This window comes from Carassius gibelio, chromosome B14, assembly GCF_023724105.1.
Source record: "Carassius gibelio isolate Cgi1373 ecotype wild population from Czech Republic chromosome B14, carGib1.2-hapl.c, whole genome shotgun sequence".
Classification (NCBI taxonomy): Eukaryota; Metazoa; Chordata; class Actinopteri; order Cypriniformes; family Cyprinidae; genus Carassius; species Carassius gibelio.
The window spans coordinates 6,289,375-6,312,966 of NC_068409.1; the positions used below are offsets into that span (position 1 = coordinate 6,289,375).

The 23,592-nt window shown below is 37.7% G+C and overlaps 2 protein-coding genes across 2 annotated transcripts; both read right to left on the reverse strand.

The window, feature by feature from the left end:
* Positions 1–9,201: 9,201 nt before the first annotated feature.
* Positions 9,202–11,872, reverse strand: LOC127970995 (L-threonyl-[L-threonyl-carrier protein] 4-chlorinase). The gene is made up of 8 exons (XM_052573732.1): positions 11,759–11,872; positions 11,628–11,668; positions 11,032–11,238; positions 10,341–10,614; positions 10,150–10,241; positions 9,929–10,068; positions 9,705–9,809; positions 9,202–9,617 (listed from the first exon to the last, which is right to left on the reverse strand). The coding sequence occupies exons 3-8, from the start codon at positions 11,159–11,161 to the stop codon at positions 9,528–9,530; spliced, it is 831 nt and encodes a 276-aa protein (XP_052429692.1). The 5' UTR covers positions 11,162–11,238; positions 11,628–11,668; positions 11,759–11,872; the 3' UTR covers positions 9,202–9,527.
* Positions 11,873–12,742: 870 nt separating this feature from the next.
* si:ch211-153b23.7 (uncharacterized) lies at positions 12,743–22,908 on the reverse strand. The gene is made up of 7 exons (XM_052573729.1): positions 22,694–22,908; positions 20,669–20,819; positions 19,972–20,115; positions 16,626–16,757; positions 16,336–16,542; positions 15,551–15,676; positions 12,743–13,590 (listed from the first exon to the last, which is right to left on the reverse strand). Exons 1-7 carry the CDS (start codon positions 22,783–22,785, stop codon positions 13,363–13,365), a joined length of 1,080 nt encoding a protein of 359 aa, XP_052429689.1. The 5' UTR covers positions 22,786–22,908; the 3' UTR covers positions 12,743–13,362.
* Positions 22,909–23,592: the final 684 nt, after the last annotated feature.

Genomic DNA, 23,592 nt, shown 5'->3' on the forward strand with positions numbered 1-23,592 from the left:
AGAACTCTTGCTGCTGCATTTTGGACTAGCTGTAGTTTGTTTACCAAGCGTGCAGAACAACCACCCAATAAAGCAGTACAATAGTCTAACCTTGAAGTCATAAATGCATGGATTAAGATTTCTGCATTTGACCTTGAGAGCATAGGCCGTAATTTAGATATATTTTTGAGATGGAAAAATGCAGTTTTACAAATGCTAGAAACGTGGCTTTCTAAGGAAAGATTGTGATCAAATAGCACACCTAGGTTCCTAACTGATGACGAAGAATTGACAGAGCAACCATCAAGTCTTAGACAGTGTTCTAAGGTTATTACAAGCAGAGTTTTTAGGCCCTATGATTAACACCTCTGTTTTGTCTGAATTTAGCAGTAAGAAATTACTCGTCATCCATTTTTTTATATCAACTATGCATTCCATTAGTTTTTCAAATTGGTGTGTTTCAACGGGCTGCGAGGAAATATAGAGCTGCGTATCATCAGCATAACAGTGAAAGCTAACACCATGTTTCCTGACGATATCTCCCAAGGGTAACATATAAAGCGTGAAGAGTAGCGGCCCTAGTACTGAGCCTTGAGGTACTCCATACTGCACTTGTGATCGATATGATACATCTTCATTCACTGCTACGAACTGATGGCGGTCATATAAGTACGATTTAAACCATGCTAATGCACTTCCACTGATGCCAACAAAGTGATCAAGTCTATGCAAAAGAATGTTGTGGTCAATTGTGTCAAACGCAGCACTAAGATCCAATAAAACTAATAGAGAGATACACCCACGATCAGATGATAAGAGCAGATCATTTGCATACCTGTCAAGTATCCCGTTTTGGCCGGGAAAGTCACGTATTTTACCCTTCTTTCCCACGGCCTCCCGTATTAGTATTTTCCCGTAAATCTCCCGTATTTTTATTTATTTATTTTTTTACCTGCGTTATTAATAAAATAATAATAATAAAAACATTCCCAATCTGAGCTCTGTCACTAGTCTCGTGATAACTCCCACCTGTAGTAGCCTGTCGCGAGGGGTGTTTGAGGTCAGATGACATGAGTTATAATGTGGGAAAAACAACAACAACGAAAGAAAAAACAGAGACGGATGATGGATGCTACAATAGAGAGTGAAGGCACACCTGCCAAAAAACCAAAACCCATGTGTAAATACCGTGATAAATGGGACTGCGAATTTACTTTTTTAAAGAATGCAAAGTCTGCAACAAATTGGTACAACAACTCACTAAAAGAGTAAAAGAAAAGTTGTGAAATGAAAAGAAAAACTGTAAAAGAAAAGCAATATGAAATGAAAAGAATGTGTGGAATTAAAATAAAATGTAAATGTAAAAACAAGCAATGTTAAATTAACAGAAAATATGCAAATAAGCCTTTAAATAAATGCTCTTCATATATACCCTTTTGTGTTTTCATTTGGGCTATAACACCTGTCTTAAAATGTAAGGGATACTGGAGCTTTGTTGGGGTGGTGGGACTGCTCGCAATGGGCGCTGGAAAATTTCCCTTATTTTCAAATCCAAAACTTGACAGGTATGATCATTTGTAACTCTAAGGAGAGCAGTCTCAGTACTATGATACAGTCTAAATCCTGACTGGAAATCCTCACATATACCATTTTTCTCTAAGAAGGAATATAATTGTGAGGATACCACCTTTTCTAGTATCTTGGACAGAAAAGGGAGATTCGAGATTGGTCTATAATTAACAAGTTCTCTGGGGTCAAGTTGTGGCTTTTTTATGAGAGGATTAATAACAGCCAGTTTGAAGGTTTTGGGGACATATCCTAATGACAATGAGGAATTAATAATAGTCAGAAGAGGACCTATGACTTCTGGAAGCACCTCTTTTAAGAGCTTAGATGGTATAGGGTCTAACATACATGTTGTTGGTTTAGATGATTTTACAAGTTTATATAATTCTTCCTCTCCTATAGTAGAGAATGAGTGGAACTGTTCCTCAGGGGGTCTATAGTGCACTGTCTGATGCGATACTGTAGCTGACGGCTGAATGGTTGCAATTTTATCTCTAATAGTATCGATTTTAGAAGTAAAGTATTTCATAAATTCATTACTGTTGTGGTGTTGGGAAATGTCAACACTTGTTGAGGCTTTATTTTTCGTTAATTTAGCCACTGTATTGAATAAATACCTGGGGTTATGTTTGTTTTCTTCTAAAAGAGAAGAAAAGTAATCAGATCTAGCAGTTTTTAATGCTTTTCTATAGGATATGCTACTTTCCCGCCAAGCAATACGAAATACCTCTAGTTTTGTTTTCCTCCAGCTGCGCTCCATTTTTCGGGTTGCTCTCTTTAGGGTGCGAGTATGCTCAATATACCATGGTGTCAAACTGTTTTCCTTAACCTTCCTTAAGCGTAAAGGAGCAACTGTATTTAAAGTGCTAGAAAAAAGAGAGTCCATAGTTTCTGTTACATCATCAAGTTGTTTTGAGGTTTTGGATTATGCTGAGGAATTCGGATACATCAGGAAGATAACTTAAAAAGCAGTCTTTTGTGGTAGAAGTGATGGTTCTTCGATACTTGTAACAAGGAGTAGAATTTACAATTTTGGCTATATGAAGTTTACACAGAACTAAATAATGATCTGAGATATCATCACTTGGCTGAATAATTTCAACACTATCAACATCAATTCCATGTGACAGTATTAAATCTAGAGTATGATTTCGACAATGAGTAGGTCCTGAAACGTTGTTGTCTAACACCAATAGAGTTCAGAATGTCTATAAATGCTGATCCCAATGCATCTTTTTCATTATCGACATGGATATTAAAATCACCAACTATTAAGACTTTATCTGCAGCCAGAACTAACTCGGATGTAAAATCACCAAACTCTTTAATAAAGTCTGTATGGTGCCCTGGTGGCCTGTATACAGTAGCCAGTACAAACATAACAGGGGATTTATCATTAACATTGGTTTCTCTGGATAATGTTATATGAAGCACCATTACTTCAAACGAGTTATACTTGAAGCCTGCCCTCTGAGAAATCCTGAAAACGTTGTTATAAATTGAAGCAACTCCTCCCCCTTTGCCTTTTAGACGCGGCTCATGTTTATAACAATAATCTTGGGGGGTGGACTCATTTAAAATAATGTAACCATCAGGTTTTAGCCAAGTTTCTGTCAAACAGAGCACATCTATATTATGATCAGTTATCATATTATTTACAAAAAGTGTTTTCAAATGGATCTGATATTCAATAAGCCAATCTTTATCATTTGTTTATCCATATTGCATTTGTTTTTTATTTGTTGAACCTCAATTAAATTGTTAACCTTAACTTGGTTTGGACGTTTTTTGTATTTTCTAGTTCGGGGAACAGACACAGTCTCTATAGTGTGATATCTAGGTGAAAGAGTCTCTATGTGCTGAGAATTAACTGACCTTTGTGACGGGAGGCAGCTAGCAGACGGTCGGTTTAGCCAGTCTGTCTGCTTCCTGACCTGGGCCCCAGTTAGTCAAGTATAAACACTAAGACTATGTGCCATATTTCTAGACAGAAGAGCAGCACCACCCCAGGAGGGATGAAGACCATCTCTTTTAAACAGGTCAGGTCTGCCCCAAAAGCTCGTCCAATTGTCTATGAAACCTATGTTATTCTGTGGGCACCACTTAGACATCCAGCCATTGAGTGATGACAATCTGCTATGCATCTCGTCACCATGGTAAGCAGGGAGGGGACCAGAGCATATTACAGTGTCTGACATCGTGCTTGCAAGTTCACACACCTCTTTAATGTTATTTTTAGTGATCTCCGACTGGCGAAGTCGAACATCATTAGCGCCGGCATGAATAACAATCTTACTGTATTTACGTTTAGCATTAGCCAGCACTTTTAAATTTGCCAAGATGTCAGGCGCTCTGGCTCCCGGTAAACATTTGACTATGGTGGCTGGTGTCTCTATATTCACGTTCCGTACAATAGAATCACCAATAACTAGAGCACTTTCATCAGGTTTCTCAGTGGGTGCATCACTGAGTGGGGAGAACCTGTTTAATGTTTTGATCGGAACAGAAGAGCGGTGTTTTGACCCACGACTACGCTGCCTCACCGTCACCCAGTTGCCCTGCTGCAGGGGCTCTGCTGGAACCGGACAATGTACAGGAGTCCCTGAGCTAGACGCATCCAAAGCCGTATCTAGAGCCCTAACATTCTTACTGTCCTCAATTAAAGTTTGGATGCGTGTCTCTAATTCTGAAATCTTCTCTGTCAGCCTAACTATTTCCCTGCATTTATCACATGTGAATCCCTCATCAGCGACAGAGATAGATAAACTGTACATGTGGCAAGAGGTGCAAATAACAGAACCCTAAGAGAACCCTGCCTATAATACTCAGATCTCTTTGTAGCCAATTACTGAATATACAGGTGCTGGTCATATAATTAGAATGTCATCAAAAAGTTGATTTATTTCACTAATTCCATTTAAAAAGTGAAACTTGTATGTTATATTCATTCATTACACATAGACTGATATATTTGAAATGTTTATTTCTTTTAAATTTGATGATTATAACTGACAACTACGGAAAATCCCAAATTCAGTATCTCCAAAAATTAGAATATAACTTAAGACCAATACAAAGAAAGGATTTTTAGAAATCTTGGCCAACTAAAAACTATTAGAATGAAAAGTATGAGCATGTACAGCACTCAATACTTAGTTGTGGCTCCTTTTGCCTGAATTACTGCAGCAATGCGGCGTGGCATGGAGTCGATCAGTCTGTGGCACTGCTCAGGTGTTATGAGAGCCCAGGTTGCTCTGATAGTGGCCTTCAGCTCTTCTGCATTATTGGCTCTGACACATCGCATCTTCCTCTTCATAATAACCCATCGATTTTCTATGGGGTTAAGGTCAGGCGAGTTTGCTGGCCAATTAAGAACAGGGATACCATGGTCCTTAAACCAGGTACTGGTAGTGTTGGCACTGTGTGCAGGTGCTGAGTCCTGTTGGAAAATGAAATCTGCATCTCCATAAAGTTGGTCAGCAGCAGGAAGCTGTGTTGACCTTGGACCTCAGAAAACAAAGTGGACCAACACCAGCAGATGACATGGCACCCCAAACCATCACTGACTGTGGAACTTTACACTGGACCTCAAGCAACGTGGATTGTGTGCCTCTCCTCTCTTCCTCCAGACTCTTGGACCCTGATATCCAAAGGAAATGCAAAATGTACTTTCATCAGAGAACATAACTGTGGACCACTCAGCAGCAGTCCAGTCCTGTTTGAAGCGAGACGCTTCTGACACTGTCTGTTGTTCAAGAGTGGCTTGACACAAGGAATGTGAAGCTGAAACCCATGTCTTGCATACGTCTGTGTGTAGTGGTTCTTGAAGCACTGACTCCAGCTGCAGTCCACTCTTTGTGAATCTCCCCCTCATTTTAGAATGGGTTTTGTTTCACAATCCTCTCTGGGTTGCTGTTATTCCTATTGCTTGAACACTTTTTTTTCTACCATATCTTTTCCTTCCCTTCTCCTCTCTATTAATGTTCTTGGACACAGAGCTCTGTGAACAGCCAGCCTCTTTTGCAATAAACTTTTGTGTCTTATCCTCTTTGTGCATGGTGTCAATGGTCCTCTTTTGGACAACTTTCAAGTTAACAGTCTTCCCCATGATTGTGTCGTCTACAGAACTAGACTGAGAGACCATTTAAAGGCCTTTGCAGGTGTTTTGAGTTAATTAGCTGATTAGAGTGTGGCACCAGGTGTCTTCAATATTGAACCTTTTCAAACGTTTCTAATTTTCTGAGATACTGAATTTGGGATTTTCCTTAGTTGTCAATTATAATCATCAAAATTAAAAGAAATAAACATTTGGAATATGTCAGTGTGTGTAATGAATGAATATAATATACAAGTTTCACTTTTTGAACGGAATAGGTGAAATAAATCAACTTTTTGCTGATATTCTAATTATATGACCAGTTCCTGTATTTTGAGCTTTAATTTAGGAGAAAATTTTAGTTCTAGTCTCTCAGCCATGTCAACACCTACCTTTCATTTGACTCATGAAGGCACAATATTTCACATTTTGTTTTATATAATTTTAATCCAGAAGCATCAGACAATGAATGTACTAACTGAAATATGGTAGATAATTGTTCTTTATTTTTCAAAAATAAAAAAAATATTATGTGCAAGTTGAGTTAATCTGATTGTTTATTAAAGATAGTAATTCCAATTCCACTTTAATGGAAATAAATTCTACTACAATAAGAAATAAAAATGGGGATATAGGACAAACTTGATGTACAACTCTAAAGATTGAAAATCTTTTAGAGGAATTAGGATATCAATTAATAGAACTATTCATATCTCTGTGAAACATTTCAATTACAGGAATAAATCTATCCCAAAAAAAAAAAAAACAAGATTGTTTTTCAACAAATTAGAAAACTTCATAAGACCAATACAAAAAAATAAATAAAAAAATAAATAATAATGATAATAATAATAATAATAATAATAATAAAATAAAAACATGTTTAAATAGTTTTCCTTCTGGAAAGTATGTTAATTTACTGTACATGTACTCAATACTTGGTAGGGGCTCCTTATGCTTTAATTACTGTCTCAATTCGGCGTGGCATGGAGGTGATCAGTTTGTGGCACTGCTGAGGTGGTCTGAAGCACAGGTTTCTTTGACAGTGGCCTTCAGCTCATCTGCACTGTTTGGTCTCTTGTTTCTCATCTTCCTCTTGACAATAGCCCATAGATTCTCTCTGGGGTTCAGGTCTGGTGAGTTTGCTGGTCAGTCAAGCACACCATCACCATGATCATTTAACCAACTTTTGGTGCTTTTGGCAGTGTGGTTAGGTGCCAAATCCTGCTGGAAAATGAAATCAGCATCTTCAAAAAGCTGGTCAGCAGAAGGAAGCATAAAGTGCTGCAAGATTTCTTGGTAAACAGATGCAGTGACTTTGGTTTTCAAAAAACACAATGTAACAACACCAGCAAATGACATTGCACCCCAAATCATCACAGACTGTGGAAACTTAACACTGGACTTCAAGCAATTAGGGCTATGAGCTTCTCCACCCTTCCTCCAGACTCTAGGACCTTGGATTCCAAATAAAATATAAAACTTGCTCTCATCTGAAAAGTGGACTTTGGTTGTGTATCTTTTTCTTCGACACTTTTTCTTTCCATTCAACTCTCTGTTAACATGCTTGGATACAGCACTCTGTGAACAGCCAGCTTCTTTGGCAATGAATGTTTGTGTCTTACTTTCCTTGTGAAGGGTGTCAATGATTGTCTTCTGGACAACAGTCAGATCAGCAGTCTTCCCCATGATTGTGTAGCCCAGTGAACCAAACTGAGAGACCATTTTGAAGACTCAGGAAACCATTGCAGGTGTTTTGAGTTGATTAGATGATTGGCATGTCACCATATTCTAATTTGTTGTGAATTGCTGGTTTCTTGTTAAATGTGAGCCAAAATCATCACAATTAAAAGATCCAAAGAATTAAACTGCACTGAAATTGCCCTGAATTTATTTAATACACAAGTTTTACAATTTGAGTTGAATTACTGAATTTTTTTTTTTTTTTTCACGACATTATAATTTATTGAGATGCACATGTATATATAAAATTGTGGGAAGTGTAGAGGTCCTCGCTTTGAAGGATTTTTTCAATCGGGTTTAGATCAGGACTCTGATCCATAAATTTAATCATTTCAGTGATCTTAGCTTCAAGGAACTGTTTTGCAGTGTTGCAAACTGCATGTTGCTGAAGAAGTTTCTGATAAAGATTTGCATTCACTCTGTCATGTAGCCAGGGTTTGTGGGGCCCCAGTGCAGGCTGAACTCGTGGGCCCTGTTTGAAATGGTGTAAATAGCACAAATGAAACAATGTTTAACTGAAAGTCATGACATTTGCCAAGTATGGTAACCCATACTCGGAATTGGTGCTCTGCATTTAACCCATCCAAGTGCACACACACACACAGCAGTGAGAAGTGAACACACCCCCAGAGCAGTGGGCAGCTATAGATCCAGCACCCAGGGAGCAACTCGGGGGTTCAGTGCCTTGCTCAAGGGCACTTCAGTCATGGGTATTGAGAGTGGAAGAGAGCACTAGTCATTCATTCACTCCCACCCACCTACAACTCCTGCCAGCACTGAGACTCAAACTGGTGACCTTCTGGTATCAAGTCTGGCTCTCTAACCATTAGGCCACAGCTGCCCCTGTACCCTAACCCTAACCCTAACCCTAACCTTCAAGGTTGTATGTGTCCAGATACAGAAACTGAATAATCAAATGTAAATAGCATTGCATTACAATATTTAAGATTTATTTTTGTTAAAACTACAAAGTAATTCAGTAGAGAGCAGTAAATTATTTTCTCCCATGTCATTTCTTGGATTAACATTAAGGACACTGACAGCAGCTAGTAAATTAGGCATGGTCACTTTAAGAGACAATACATTCAGTATAATGATACACATCTGATTTCTTTCTCAACTGTTTGCTTACATTTAAGACATGAACAACAACTTTTGAGAGGATACTTGCAAAGACGAGTTTGTGTATGTTTGTGTCGTTTCAATAGCCTTTGTCTTATGTGAATGACCAGCCTTTTTGGGGGACTATTTTGATACTATGAATTAGTTTCATCTGATCAGCAGTTCATTTTCAAATATCTCATTTAAGGTTTTATTATTATTTATTTGTTTAAATACTGTGCATCAGAATACAATAAGTTTATGAAATATGTTTTTTTTTAAAATCCTGTTAGGATGAATCTAGACCCAGAGCAAGAGACAAAGTAATGAGTCCAAGACACAGACCAAGACCATGCCTAAACTCTCTTTGGACTTCAAAAAACTACTGTCAGGATTTTCTGCAGAAATACCATTAAAAAAATAAAATAAAAATAGAGCTAAAAAAGCAGTGACCGTTATTTATTAGGCTGACCTTATGCATTTGTAGGTGTTTCTCTTTCAACATTTATTAAGGTTTGCAGTAATGAGTTTAGTAGTATGTGTGACATTACTTAAAGCCCAGGAAAAGCATGTCTTTACGTACTGCACTGGACCTGGATGCAATAGCTGCTAATTTGTGCTGCTCTCGGTGGATAGCATTATGTGCTGTTGTTGTTGCTTTGTCTTTCTCTATTTGTTGTATCATTTGCAAATGACTTACAGTAAACATCCAGAGGTAATATTTAACAATTTATTGAGCATTTCAGATCAGTTCCATATTCAGAAAGTGACAGTCAAAAGACACATACAGTTCAAAATCCCATAACACATGATTTCCTGAAACGCCTGAAAGATAAATACCCACATTTTAACTTAAAAAGGAATATATGACATATAAATATAAATATAAACTTTAAAATTGTCACAAGTAATGCTGAATAATAAGAAAAAACTGGTAGAATGACTGAAACGCTATTCCATGTGACACACACATTGTAAGAGCTTAATTAGTTCATAAAGCCAAAGCATCCATGTCCTAAACAAAGAGGTCATAATAAGCCGGTCACAGTCCGGAGGTTTTGGAGAAATGGTTGTATTTGTCAGTACCGCTGACCAGCACCGTGGCAGGAAAAGTCCTGGGACGCTCAGGGTCCTGTCAGCAAAACACACACATATTTATATGCTTTTTCTAGCTAAATGTCTGTGGATATGTGAAATGTAGACTAAGTGACATGTTTACCTGGATTGGAAAAGTGCATGTAGGGACATATCGGATCACATAGCCACAGCGCCTCCTATTAGATGTGTTGGGATCACTGGCATGAACCAGAAGTCCATCATGGATCTGAATCCAGAAGCAAACTTCAATTAAACTCAGATATAAGCTTGATTTGAATGTTTTTCATGGTTTTGACTGGTAGTGTGTTATTTTATCAAACTGTCTTGGCAAGGGATCATACTCACAGACATCTGACCAGCTTGAAGGGGGCATAAGATGGCCTTCTCCGTCTCCACCAGCTCCTCTGGGATCTCCTGATTGACACTAAGCATGTTGCCAGCTCGTTTTGCCTGGTGATGGGGCAGAAGACCAGCGTGGTGGCTTCCTGTTGGGAAATAAGTTTAGACACATTACGAACCAGACAAAGTGACACTGTCCATCTTTCAAACAGAGACTGTGTTCATACCTGGAATGACCTGGAGTGCTCCGTTGTCCTCGAGTGAGTCATCCAGAGCGAGCCAGACGGACAGAACAGGACCTCCATCAAAGCCCCAGTACCTGGAAAACAACACATGATAGTTACTGAACGCTCGGAACGCATATCTGAGCCAACAGAAACCGAAACTTTTTTATTTCCTTCTGTGGAATTGTGCTTACTTCATATCCTGGTGCCAGGCCACAAACGGCATCACTTCTGTCTTCTCAGTGCCGTCCTTTTCCTTATCACAGGTGTTGTTCAGTTGGATGATGCCATTGCTTTTTTGCGTTTTACGTACTGGATATTTACAAATGAATCTTGAGTCCAGGAGGATGACGTCTGGCCCCAGAACCGCTGTGACCGCCTCCAGGAGCTTAGGGTGCTTGGCGAGGCCCATCACCCACTCCAACTCCTTGTGGACATTATGAAGGCTGTAAGCGGTGTAATCTTCACCTGTTGAGGAACACGTGGATTAATTCAAGTCCAAACATCAATTCAAAGGCTTACCTGTGTCCCTAGAGCACAGGTATATTTGTAGCAATAGCCAACATTATATTGTATGGGTCACAATTATTGCTATTATTTTACTTTTATGATTTTTTTTTTTTATGTACTACCATAAATATATCAGAACTCATTTTTTGTGTATTAACATGCATTGCTAAGAACTTCATTTGGACAACTTTAAAGGTGATTTTTTAGGTTTTACTCCCTCAGATTCCAGATTTTCAAATAGTTGTATCTCTAACAAACCAGACATCAATGTAAAACGTATTTATTCAGCTTTTAAGATAATGTATACATCTCAGTTTCAAAACATTGACCCTCATGACTGGTTTTGTTGGCCAGGGTGGCAGCACTGAAGCTCACCATGTTTTCTCTCCAGCTCAGCGAAGGCGTCCCGAGCCTGCCGCAGCTCTTCAGGACTCAGGATGGGAATGGCCGACATGTACCCCTGCTGCTCGTAAAAGGCCTGAATCTCAGCCGCGTCTCTCTTCATGTCTGAAAGTGCAGTGAATCTTCCTCTGGTCTGCTGGAGATGTGCTGAGAACGTTTGCTTCTCAAGGGCTTTGCAAACTACACAGGGAAAGAAAGCCCGTTTTTATAACCTGGTCAGAAAGATGGGAAACAGAACTTTGCATCCACATTCAGTCATTTCCATTTTCGACCTCTGAAAAACCTCCTTGTTTTGGCTCTGCTCCACCCTACTTATTCATGGCACATTTATTCCTGGCTGTTTTTGCAGGAGCAGAGAGCGCTCTAGTGACTGGAGGCAATGGTCCATGAGCAATTAAATGGGAAGAACATGCTACTCTTAAGTGCTTGAGGGTGGAGGTGAGCCTCGGTTAGCAGATCTGGTAAATATTGGCAGCTAGAATGCATACTCAGGCCTTACCATCTATTTAGTAAACTCATTTCCATTGCTAAAGTTCACAGAGTTCACAGAGACAACAAAAAACACATACCTGAGATGCTGTTTTCCTATAGTGCTGAGTCTTGGTTCAAGCTGTAGACAAAGTTGAAAGCACAGCATAAAACAATTATAAATCTATGGAGGAAAGTATGGAAACTGATTCATATTTTATGCTGCCAATACCTGTCCTTTGCTCTTGGCTCTTCAGGCTGTTTCGTCCTGGGATGTCTTGCTCTTCACTTTCAACTGTGTTTTTATACAATCAGTTTTGTATTAGGCTCCTCCTCCAAAATGACATCATGGCACATATTTCTATTTTAGACACCAGGATGAAAAAGAAAATATTTGAACCATCCTATCATATGTGCTAGGGTGTGTAAGAATGACAAAACATGTCACAATATTCTGAGTTAGTCAGCTGATGATGCTGGAAATTTTAGGAAGCATTTCCTTTTGTGAGTAATATTCTTTGTGTTTATCTGTAACTGGATGATAATTACTCAAGAACACAATGCTATTGTTGTCTCTCTCGGTACGTGATGAAAAGGACCTACATCGTCACCTGCTGATAAAATAGAATCATTTATTCACACATGAACATTTTCCCAAACCATACACTTACCACACATTACACTATTTATTTAGCTACAATCTATTCAAATCTGTGAAAAACGTCTAAAGGTCAACAAAATGGCTTAATTATTAATATATATATATGTATATTAATAAAACAGTATTGCAGTACAAGTCAAAGGGGGAGATTTGGAACTATAAAAAAAAAAAAAAAAAAATATATATATATATATATATATATATATATATATATATATATATATATATATATATATATATATATATATATATATTTTTTTTTATATAGTTTTTAAATAGTTCCAAATCTCCCCCTTTGACTTGTTTTTTTGTCCAGGGTGACATTTTTTATTAAGTAGAAAAAGAAAAATCCTCCAATAATAATATGATCATTAATATACTAAATATGTGTTTTCAACATATATTTTGTTATGTCTGTTATATAATATAGAAATAGAGCTATAAGCAATTTCCTTCTGAAATATAATTATGTCAGTGTTTATTTAATATTTGTACAGTATGAGTAAAATCGTAATCAAAGAGTTTCGATGGTTAAGAATTTACTTGACAAACATCTTCTTTAGTAATGCAGTTTTATTAAAACAATACTTTTTTTAAAAACATTATAAATCTGATGTGCTATAATAACACATCAAAACCTGACCTATATAACATGGGCAATGTACAGAGGAACCACAAAATCAGACATGAACTTTAATAAATGAGATTACAACTGAGCAAATATCCTGGAAACAAAATAACAAAAAAACAATCAGTTTATCACAAGGAATGAGCTGAATGCAGGGAATTCCAGAGGCATGGGCTTCCTTGTCGCCAAAGGTTCAGAAATGTCTTAAATCGTTTCCTTCTTAAAGTGAATTGTTTTTCTGTAAAAAGTCAGTTAATATATTACCAATAAGTCAGTTGACATATTAACAAGACAAAATAAATGTGCTTATAAAGATTACGGTCTATACTATCTGACTCGGATCGTTTGAGATTGGTGTTTTCAGTCAGTGAAGTGGTTCAGATTTATTTACACAGAGACGAAAAGTGCACAGTTTCCTCACAGTCATTGTACAAACACAGTCCTTTCAACAATACAATAAAATAAGAACCTTTTATAAATAAAGCAGTCACAAGGAAACTCTGGAGTTTTTGAAGATACAGAGTAGCATGAATGTGTGTGTGTGGGTTCAGGGGAAGTCCGGCTGGCCGTGATGCTCACAGTGTTTGGGACACACGAATCCCCCGCGCTGCTCTTCTCTGGGCTTCCTCCGGTCAGATCTGGGCCGGTCCTGCTCGTTGTTGCAGCGGTGCACCAGAACCGGGTCTTTCTCGGCTGGAGATTTCTTCATCAGCAGTCTCTGGAGAATACGTTTGTCTGAGCGCTCCTTCTGGAAATCATCCTCGTACACCTTCAGCTGAGAAAACAAACCACATTTAAAACAGATGAGATATCTGTCTGATAATGTTTTTGCAATATCAGACTCTAATGATACAGAAATGAAATGGCAAATAAATAAATATTAATGCGCATATCCGGTTGTCAGTCCATAAAAATAGAAAGAGAAGATAAGACCAGATAATCATCAGGTTTCCTGTGAAACACTATCTATTTTAGTGTTTAAGTTTAGTAAGATGCATCATCTCCAGTTTTTTGTAACATAATCTAAAAACAGAATTAATTACTAACTACTAATTACGTCTTCAACAGTGTAATTAGATTACTGTGCTAATTGCTCTGTCTAAAAGCACTGTATTACTTATTACTAATTACTTTTTAATTAATAGACCAACCTTGACCGCATGCAACTGATCTTTTATTGAAATAATATAAAATTACATCAATTATTTTTGAACTGACCAAAGAAAGGGAGATGGTTCTGTTAGTAGAAATTACACTTTGGTGTTAAATCAACTATTGTTTTACATCAGAACAAACAAATTACACTACAGACAAACTGTATTCCCTTCCTTTACTCTTTTAAGGAAACATAATTCAATTATGAGAATTAATTCTAAAGTAATGGCCCATCACTGATAATCGTTTATGACATATTCTACGTCACTGCAGGGCATCACAATTAGTTTCACTAGAAACCATCAAACTTCATTTCCTCTTGCTATAATTTTTTTTAATACAATGGAATGGAAATCTTTGACATGGAAATCAGATGAGTGTGACCTGCATTGATATACACAGGTGACAACATAATGATGAAAAAATGGATTCATTTCCTCATAGAAACACTTCTTTCAACTTGTTCATGAACTGTTCATTATTCTGCTTCTGTGTTCAATAATCTTTGCATTAGCTCAATGGGTCTGCTCTCTGTCACTGAATCAAACACTTAACAGGGTCACAGCATTGTGATAGTCCACTTTATAACTCTAGCTTCCTCTCATAGAGAACTAGTAGACTGGGAGGTTAGGGCTTGTTTCACAAGTTGCCATGTTTTACATAACAAAGTTACTTCATAATGTTACTTCACCCAAAAAATGAAAGTGCTGTCATCATTTACTCACCCTCAGGTTATTCCAAACCTGTATGAGTTTCTTTTTCCGTTGAACACAAAAGACGAATATAGGTTGATTGAAAAGTTGATTGTCCCTACTGACTTCCATTGTAAAAAAAAAAACAAAACAATGGAAGTCAATGGGGACCATTAGCTTTTCTTTTCTTTTTATTCTTTTCTTTCCTTTCCTTTCCTTTCTTTTCTTTTATTTTTTTTAAATATATATATATATATATATATATATATATATATATATATATATATATATATTGTGTTCAGCTGAGGAAATTATGACAGAATATTCATTTTTGGGTGAACTGTCCCTTTAATTAAGTACCATCATAATAAAGTTTTAGCAGATATTAGTAAGGCAGTCTACTAAATCTAATATTCTAATAACTGCTAGCTGACATTGAGTTTGTCAGTTATTATAATTAGTAAAATGTCTCATTATAATTAGTAAAATCAAAATAAAGTGTTAGCCCAGAGTTGAGAGGAATCTACCTCCAGACAGAGGGAGATGACTGTGTTTGGTAGGAAACAGTGATTAGCTAGTAACATGTGCCACCTGGTGGTGTGTGTGTGTGTGTGTGTGTGTGTGTGTGTGCGTGTGTGTGTGTGTGTGAGCTCTCATGTGCCACCTGGTGGTGTGTGTGTGTGTTAGTGTTGAGTGTGTTTGAGTGCTCTCAGGTGCTCATCTGGTGTGTGTGTGTGTGTGTGTGTGTGTGTGTGTTAGTATTGAGTGTGTCTGAGAGCTCTCATGTGCCATCTGGTGGTGTGTGTGTGTTAGTGTTGAGTGTGTTTGAGTGCTCTCAGGTGCTCATCTGGTGGTGTGTGTGTGTGTGTTAGTGTTGAGTGTGTTCACCTGCTCCTGCAGCAGGGTCATCTGCTGACGCATGTCCGCCTCTCTGCGCCGCAGACGCTTGTTCTCCTGCAGCATCCGCTCGTGGTCCTTGTGCTCGGTCTTATAATCAGCCTCGTAGATCTTTGTCTGTGCATGGATAAAATCAAAGTCTTTTACAGTTACCACAGAGTAAAACATCCATGAAGCACACACACACACACACACACACACACACACACACATATATATAGGTAAATAAATGCAACTTACATTACTTAAACTATTACTTATATTAATCTTAAATTATACTACCAAATTAGCCTTTGTTTTCATTCCTAAGCAACTTTGGATGAATGCGTCTGTAGAATGTAAATATTTGACCTTTGGTTTGCCTCCTGTACTGGGGTTTAATGTTTAACTCTACAAAGCCCACTGTGTCCTGTCTGATATGCAAATATCACTGTGACAAAACCTGTTTCTCACACCTTCTGTCGTCTGTTTGCTAGTTCATACTTTTTATTTTAAAGAAAAAGAAAATGCAAAAACAACCACCTTGAGCTCATTTTTAACATGCTATCTTTACTGATTTTTAAACAGTCTTTGATATTGTTAGTAATATTTCCAGATGAACTCTTACTGGACTGAAGCAGCTCGGCTTCACTTGACTCTCCATCGATCATTTTATCAAATAAATCACATATGCATTATCTCTCTATTTCGATCTAAATCTTTTAAGGGTTTACAGGGTATATTAACAAGTCTCTTTTCAAAGTGACGTTGAATGTTATGCACAGATGATAACTCACCTGACACCGCAGCGCCTCCAGCTGTTCTTTAAGATCCTGAACTTCTCTTATAGGGTCAGATTGAGTCTCTATTCCCATGCCGGTCAGTCTGAGACTGGACTTCGTGCCCGGAGACGCAGGAAGCCCCGGAGTCGACCGTACATCCAGAGACGGCTTCGAGGGGCTCTGGACCAGCTGAGAGTCTGAGGAGCCACTGATATCTGGAGTCTTCCAGAGAAAACATCAAGAAACGTGTTGAAGGATAGTCACCTACTGTAGCACACGCAGCCGATCTGATGCTGTCAGCTCACCTGAGTTCCTCTAGTCCACTGCTGGAGATCTGTTTGGTGCAGTCGGCTCTCCAGCAGTCTGATATACTCCTGCAGATGCTGGTTTTTCTTCAGCTCCTGCATCAGTGTTTGCTCATAATACTCCCTCTTGTTCTGCACACACAAACACAAACATCAGAGCGATTCACAGCAGAACATCTGTCACACAGTGGCGTTCCATGCAGTGTTAATTTTGACAGCAAATTCGGATTTAGTCTTAGTCTTTTGAATAACACACCATTTAGTTTTAGTCACATTTCAGTCATCTGAAATGTTTTAGTCTTAGTCTAGTTTTAGTCTTAGTCTAGTCTTAAGTCTTTTAGTCTTAGTCTAGTTTTATTTTAGTAGAACAAAGTCAACTTAGTTGACTTGACTAAATGTTTCCATCAGTCTGTTATGGAATGGTATTTATAAAATAAACATAAGGCCTGCTCTCCATGAAAAATATACATGCTCTCTGAAAAAGATATGCATTCGTCCTGATTGATATGCAATGCATATGACGTTCTTTCAAGATGAAGTACAGTATTATTGAAATAGACAACCACCTATATTATATTTGTATTATATGTTCATTCTATTTCTTTATTTGTGCTATTTACACAAAGTTTACATTTTTTTAAGTTTGTTTTGTTCATTTAAAATAGCACTGCATAGTCTTCACTGTAAAATAAAATACACAATCAAACCAAAATGTATTCAGACACCTTCAACGTTTCTTACAATATCACAGTTTATTTGCTGTAGTTTATCTCAAGTTTATATCAAGTTTCATCTTGATAATGTCGGATGCAATGCTTAATTTAGTTCAGTCTGTGGTGTGAAAAGGTTGCATTAGCAATTAAAGAAAGAAACACTTAAGCAAAACATGCTCAGGTCCCTAATAATTTCTTTCTTTTTTTTTTTCTTTTTTTTTTGTCACTAGTAAAACAATATAATCTATTCTATCTGATTTTTGGATTGACTTTGGATAAATTCTTGTTAAAACTACAAAGTAATTCAATCAAGAGCAGTGAGTGATTTACTTTCATTTTCATACATTAAAGACACTGACAGCAGAGCTAGTAAATTATGCGCGGTCACTTTAAGAGACAAATGCATCCATTATAAAGATACGCATGCGATTTCTTTCCAACTCTTTACTTTCACTGAAGACATAACTACAGACTTTTTCGAACACACTTTCCAAGACGGGTATTTCGACATATTTAGTATGTATTTGTTGTCGGTACAAAAGCAAGAAGACTTTGAGACGCGTCTCTGCTTGCTCTCTGAACACCAGAACACCGCGCTGCTGAATTGAGCTCTTTCACTTTTCGCTCTTTTTCTTATGTTTATTTAAAATGCGATTTGTATTTGTTCGTTCAGGTGCAGGAGGACGCAAACGTCCTGAAGGAGAGCTCGGTTCAGTGTTGCGCGAGTAACCAGCTGCTCTGCTCAGTTCAACTTTCCCGCATCGTGGGGCTGAAGCCAACTTGATGTGTTGAATGCTTGGTTGGAGCACGTTATAAAACGTATTCTTAAAATACACATTTCTGTTTTAATAAATGCTCATATTAAAACATAGCATTACACATAAGTAGGTACAAAAATAATCAGTGATACATTTACGACCCCATAAAAATTTGGCTCGCAATGGCATTTCAAAAGGTCGCAGTGTAGTTCCCTGTGTAAACAACTTAACTGTTATGAAAACGTCCTCGAAATTGTGCGAATTTCTGCAAACTCATCTTTGTTCTCTTTTCTGTGTAACTGCTGCTGCGTTTGTTTAGCTGTTGCATTTGCATTTGCGCGGCTTTTTAAAATGGCTCGGCTGCTTTTGCATAGATCAACCTACCCTCAAAGATTCGCTCTGATTGGATCTCTTCTCCATTCGTCCCTCCCATATATTTTCGTCTCATTTTTATTCGTTGACTAAAGTGTCAGTTATATTTCGTCACGTTTTTCGTCATCATATCTGACTTTATATTTAGTTTTTATTTAGTTTTCGTCCGTGAAAAAGGTTAGTTGACGAATATTTTTCGTCATAGTCTTCGTCAACGAAAATAACACTGGTTCCATGAAAATATACGAAAAAATGGACTGATATTCCACATTTACAAACAAACAAACAAAAAGGTTCCATTTAGAACCAAAACAATGTAGAAATAGAAATTTTTAAGTTGCACACAGAAAATTGTTGATGGTGAATAAATGGCAAATTACATTTTGAGGTAACCTAACCTTTGAACGTATAACTTTTGAAGATCTTACAGTATAACCAGGTGCTTTTTTAAATCCCCAAATAGCCACATAAACAGTACATGAACCCTTTACAGCCAAAATGTTCTTTGCTGAACTTGAGGCTATATGAAATGTAACCACAACCTCTAGCCTTAAGTTACTTGTTATTGACAAACTGTCCTCCTAACCTGCTTTAGAATGAGCAACACCTGTCTAACCATCAGTGCAACAGATGAGATCTGTCGACCGGCAGAGCACGAGAGCCTGGACCTCATCCAGCTCTACATAAATCCACACTCCGCTGTCTTTAGTGTCCAAAGCATGTGAGCTTCATCAGGATCAGGGTTATCCTGCCTCATATTCCTGCCTCTTGACCATGCAGAGCAGTCATCTGAACTAATTACTCCAATATCCTCTGACGTCTTCAGATATAAAGAGCTCCAGATGTAATAAATCAGGTGAGAGGTGACTCTTCACACATACTGCTTCTCCCATCTCACAGAACCAGGCTCCTAACATCCCAGCTGACAAAAGTATGTTTTCAGAATGCTTTGCTAATTTTCCCATTAAGTTATGGAAATCTTGTTAATGCAAATGTTAAAGACATAATTCAGTTAAGAACCTAAAACCTTCCATGTGTTTGTGCTGCTAATGTTCTTTAAACATGAATGCTTCAATGATATTACTGGAAGGACCTTTGGTCTGGTCTGGTCTTTAATAATGCACAGTAAAACATTAGCACAGAAACATTATTTATACATTGCTCATGATTGTTTTTTGTTTTTCACACATGAGGGTGAGTAATTTATGACAGAGTTTTCTATCCCTTTAAGATACAGATCAGGAAGAAACAGCTACACAAAACACACACACACAGACAAAAAATAAAAATAAAATAAATAATAATGTTAATAATAATAATAAAATAAACATGTCCAACCAGTGGAGCAGGACTGTTGGCTCAACCGTTGACTGTGTTGCTAGGTAAACTAACAATATTAGCAATTGTGTTTAGCGGAGGTAGAGACACTAAAAATAGACCCTTGTCCTTTGAAACAGCGGCGGTGTACGAGTGTGTGAGTGTGTTTCTGCCCACATACTGTACCTGTTCATGTTCCACTTTGAGCAGCAGTCGGCTGTTGAGCTGTTTGAGGGCCCTGCTCTCCTCCTCGAGGGCCGCCACACGCTGCTGGAGCCCCACACTCGTGCTGTGATAGATGTGATCCCACTCCTCGTTCAGCTTCATCAGCTGACACACACACACACACACACACACACACACACACATTGCATTTTTACACCAGTGTGGAGACTTTCTGTTGACTTTGTTTTTATATATTCATTACATCATTTTTAAGTCCCTTTACTACTCCAGTGTCCATATAACGTACTGCACTATGAGTGTATGGACATTTAAACCCCACAAATAAAGCCAAATCAATCTCAGCTACACAGAACACCTTATTTGGTCTAAGTGTGTCACCTTCTAGAGGAACTGTGGGATAAAAAGAATGTTTATTTTTTTTCGAATTAAATTTGAATTTGATGTTTTAAGCTGCTGTAATTCTAAAAACTATTAACTTTTTTTTTCTTTTTGTAAGGTGAATTTCACAATTTCACATAATGCACTTTTAGTACTAACAAAAAGGTATTTTGCACTATAATATAATCACATGGTTCATGAATATGGAAACATATTTTTTTTTTACTGATGTTTGTAGCTTGTAGTCAAACCATGTAGCTGATTATGAAAATATAATCTGAGTAATAAGGCTGAAGTCAGCGCTGGTGGTTTATTCTACCTCTTTGTTGAGTCTCCGGAGCTCAGTGTTTTTGTTGAGGAGCTGAAGCTTCTCCTCATCAGAGGAAGTGATGGACATGCTCTCTGTGATGAGGGTTAAGTGTTCCTCGCCAGAGAGGAGAGACTCCCCCTGTGCTGCCTCCTCCACCGGCCTACAACACACACACAGACACACACACACACACACACACACGCACGCACGCACGCACGCACACACACACACACACACACGCACACACCCACACACACACACACACGCACACACACACACACACACACACACACACACACGCACACACGCAGATTTTTAGATAAAAAAGTGAGGCCCAAAAGTGTCCTCATAAATCACCTTCACATTATAATAACTATGTCATACCCATGTTACTATACAAATATGTGTCCTCATAAACCACATAAACACACACACACACAAAACATTTTAGGATCTCACATTAATATTGTTGTTGTTAATATTCTTATAATTGTTATTATTAGAACCACTTTGTACAGACAAATGCTGGCTTGTTTACAACGTTTCACCCTATTTTTAACCTTGTTTTCTCACAGGCTTCCTGTTATAGGTTCCTTTCACTCTTGACTAACCCTAATCTTCAAATCTAGCTGCAGGCATGTTTCGAATCGGAGGAAGACATCATTATTACGCTGTTTGGGGACATTTGCACATCCAATGCTGTTTGGATTTTGTCAGGTTTGGTTATTCTTGTGAAGATCCTCTTGAGAACAGCTTACATGAGACAGGCCAGACCACACATATTACATGTTAATAAAAAGACATTAAGTACAATCAGTGTGAAGCCGTTCCACAAAATAATAGCAAATTAAAAACATTAATAATATATACCTGTAATTGCATTGTAACGGGATAATTTGAATGGATAATGAGAAGCTAAATCAGGCGAATCATTAAAGCTAAAACCTCTTGTTCTTGACAGCCTTGTTCTTCATATCCATAGGGAACAGCGCTGTGCTGTCATTGCTGTCGAGGTAATACAGTAATAGACAGATGGAGAATCTCAAGCAGCACAACTAAAGTCATGGATGTTATGCAAATGTTCCCCGAATTCATTACAGCCTCATGAAGAATGACTCATGCTAAGCTGTGACTAAGTATAAACTAATAAAAGTTACTCAAACACATCACCAGGCCCTATAAAAAAGAAAATGAAAATGAGTTGAAAAGCCCTGGGAAATTAGAGCTGGGGTGTTTCTGTTAGTCCCTTCCTGTGAGACTTCGTATGTCTTTCCCCTTTAGGATGTCGCACAAATATATCACAATATGAATGCACTTTACACATTTCGGTAACACTTTAGTATAGGGTCCAATTCACACTAATAAGTAGTTGCTTATTAGCATGTCTATTATTAACATATTGGCTGTTTATTAGTGCTTATAAAGTACATATAATGCATGACATCCATAATCCTACCCAATACCCTAAACTTAACAACTACCTTATTAACTATTAATAAGCAGCAGATAAGGGGTTAATTGAGGCAAAAGTCATAGTTAATGGTTAGGTAATAGTGAGAATTGGACCCTAAAATAAAGTGTGACCCACATTTCTCATGCTTACATGAATTACTAGTATACTGGCTGTTTATTAATATTAATAAAGCACATATTAATGCCTTATTCTGCATGAGATTCCTTAATCCACTCTAATCCACTAGCAGTGGTGAAAATCTTAGTTAATAGTTAATGATGAGAAATGATCTATCCATCCATCCATCCATCCATCCATACACCTATCTATCTATATCATGGTTTGTGAATATGGTTATTATACAGAACCAGTGTGTATCTCATTTATCTTCCAAACATGTGACTCTTTGGAACACTATTGTACAAATTAAAGCATTCAATTGGCAAATTATTACAAAAATAGTGCCTACTTCCTGTTTAGACTTATTTGCTATAACAAACTGACTGTACACTATATAACTCTATGAGAGCTGCTGCTGACGTCCACTTAAACTAAAGAGAAGATGGTGTGATAGTACGCACTCAGACTGCAGGTCGTTCTCCTCCTCAGGTAAAGAGTGCTCTTTGCTGGAAGAGTCCTCTTCTGATAGTGACAACTGTGAACTTCCTTCCATCCCCTTTCAGATCTGATTAATAGCTGCAGTTTAATCCTCTCGTAGTTTTTCACTCCTAAATCCACAGCGTGTGTAACGTGCACAGTAGTGTGCTGATGTGATGTTATTCACTGGAGGGGAAGTTCACATATATAGCCCTTCACTCACATGCAAGGCATCACTAAACAGGAAGTGATGCTCAGTTTGTCTCAGACATATCCCAACTGCATGACCTTTACAATCTATTTACAATATAATAATGAATAATTAATTTAGCCAAATGCCTAGCTCTAGAATGTGATTTATGATTTTAGAAGGTGATTTTATACGTTGTATAAGGGTTACTAGACTGAGATAGAAAATAAGGAAGTGATTTGATGGTAAGCAGCAGGGAATTTCCGCTTCAGCATCATCTGCTGTCCGTGGGCTTTCTGAAAGACTACTATTAAAAACAAAACCACGACATCTCGCTGTTAACACATGAGCGAAAGGACACTGGGGGATTGTGTTTCACTTCCAGAATGTCTGTTTACTCATACTGTTAACTCATGAACCATGGTAACCATACTTTCCACCAAAATAGTTACAGCAATTACGACAGTAATAGAGTAACAAATGCAATATTGTTTCAGTTTTGTATGACTTAGTACTGGAAAATACCAAGTTCCTTACGAACAGTTCTGTTTTTGCACCAAAATGCCTGGATAATACAGTCTTCCCCATGGCAATTCACAGTTTACAATACACTAACAGGTAGTTTGGTTTTGTAATTATAACATGTATATGTACTGCTGGATGATGACATCACTGAATTCAATGATGAACTGC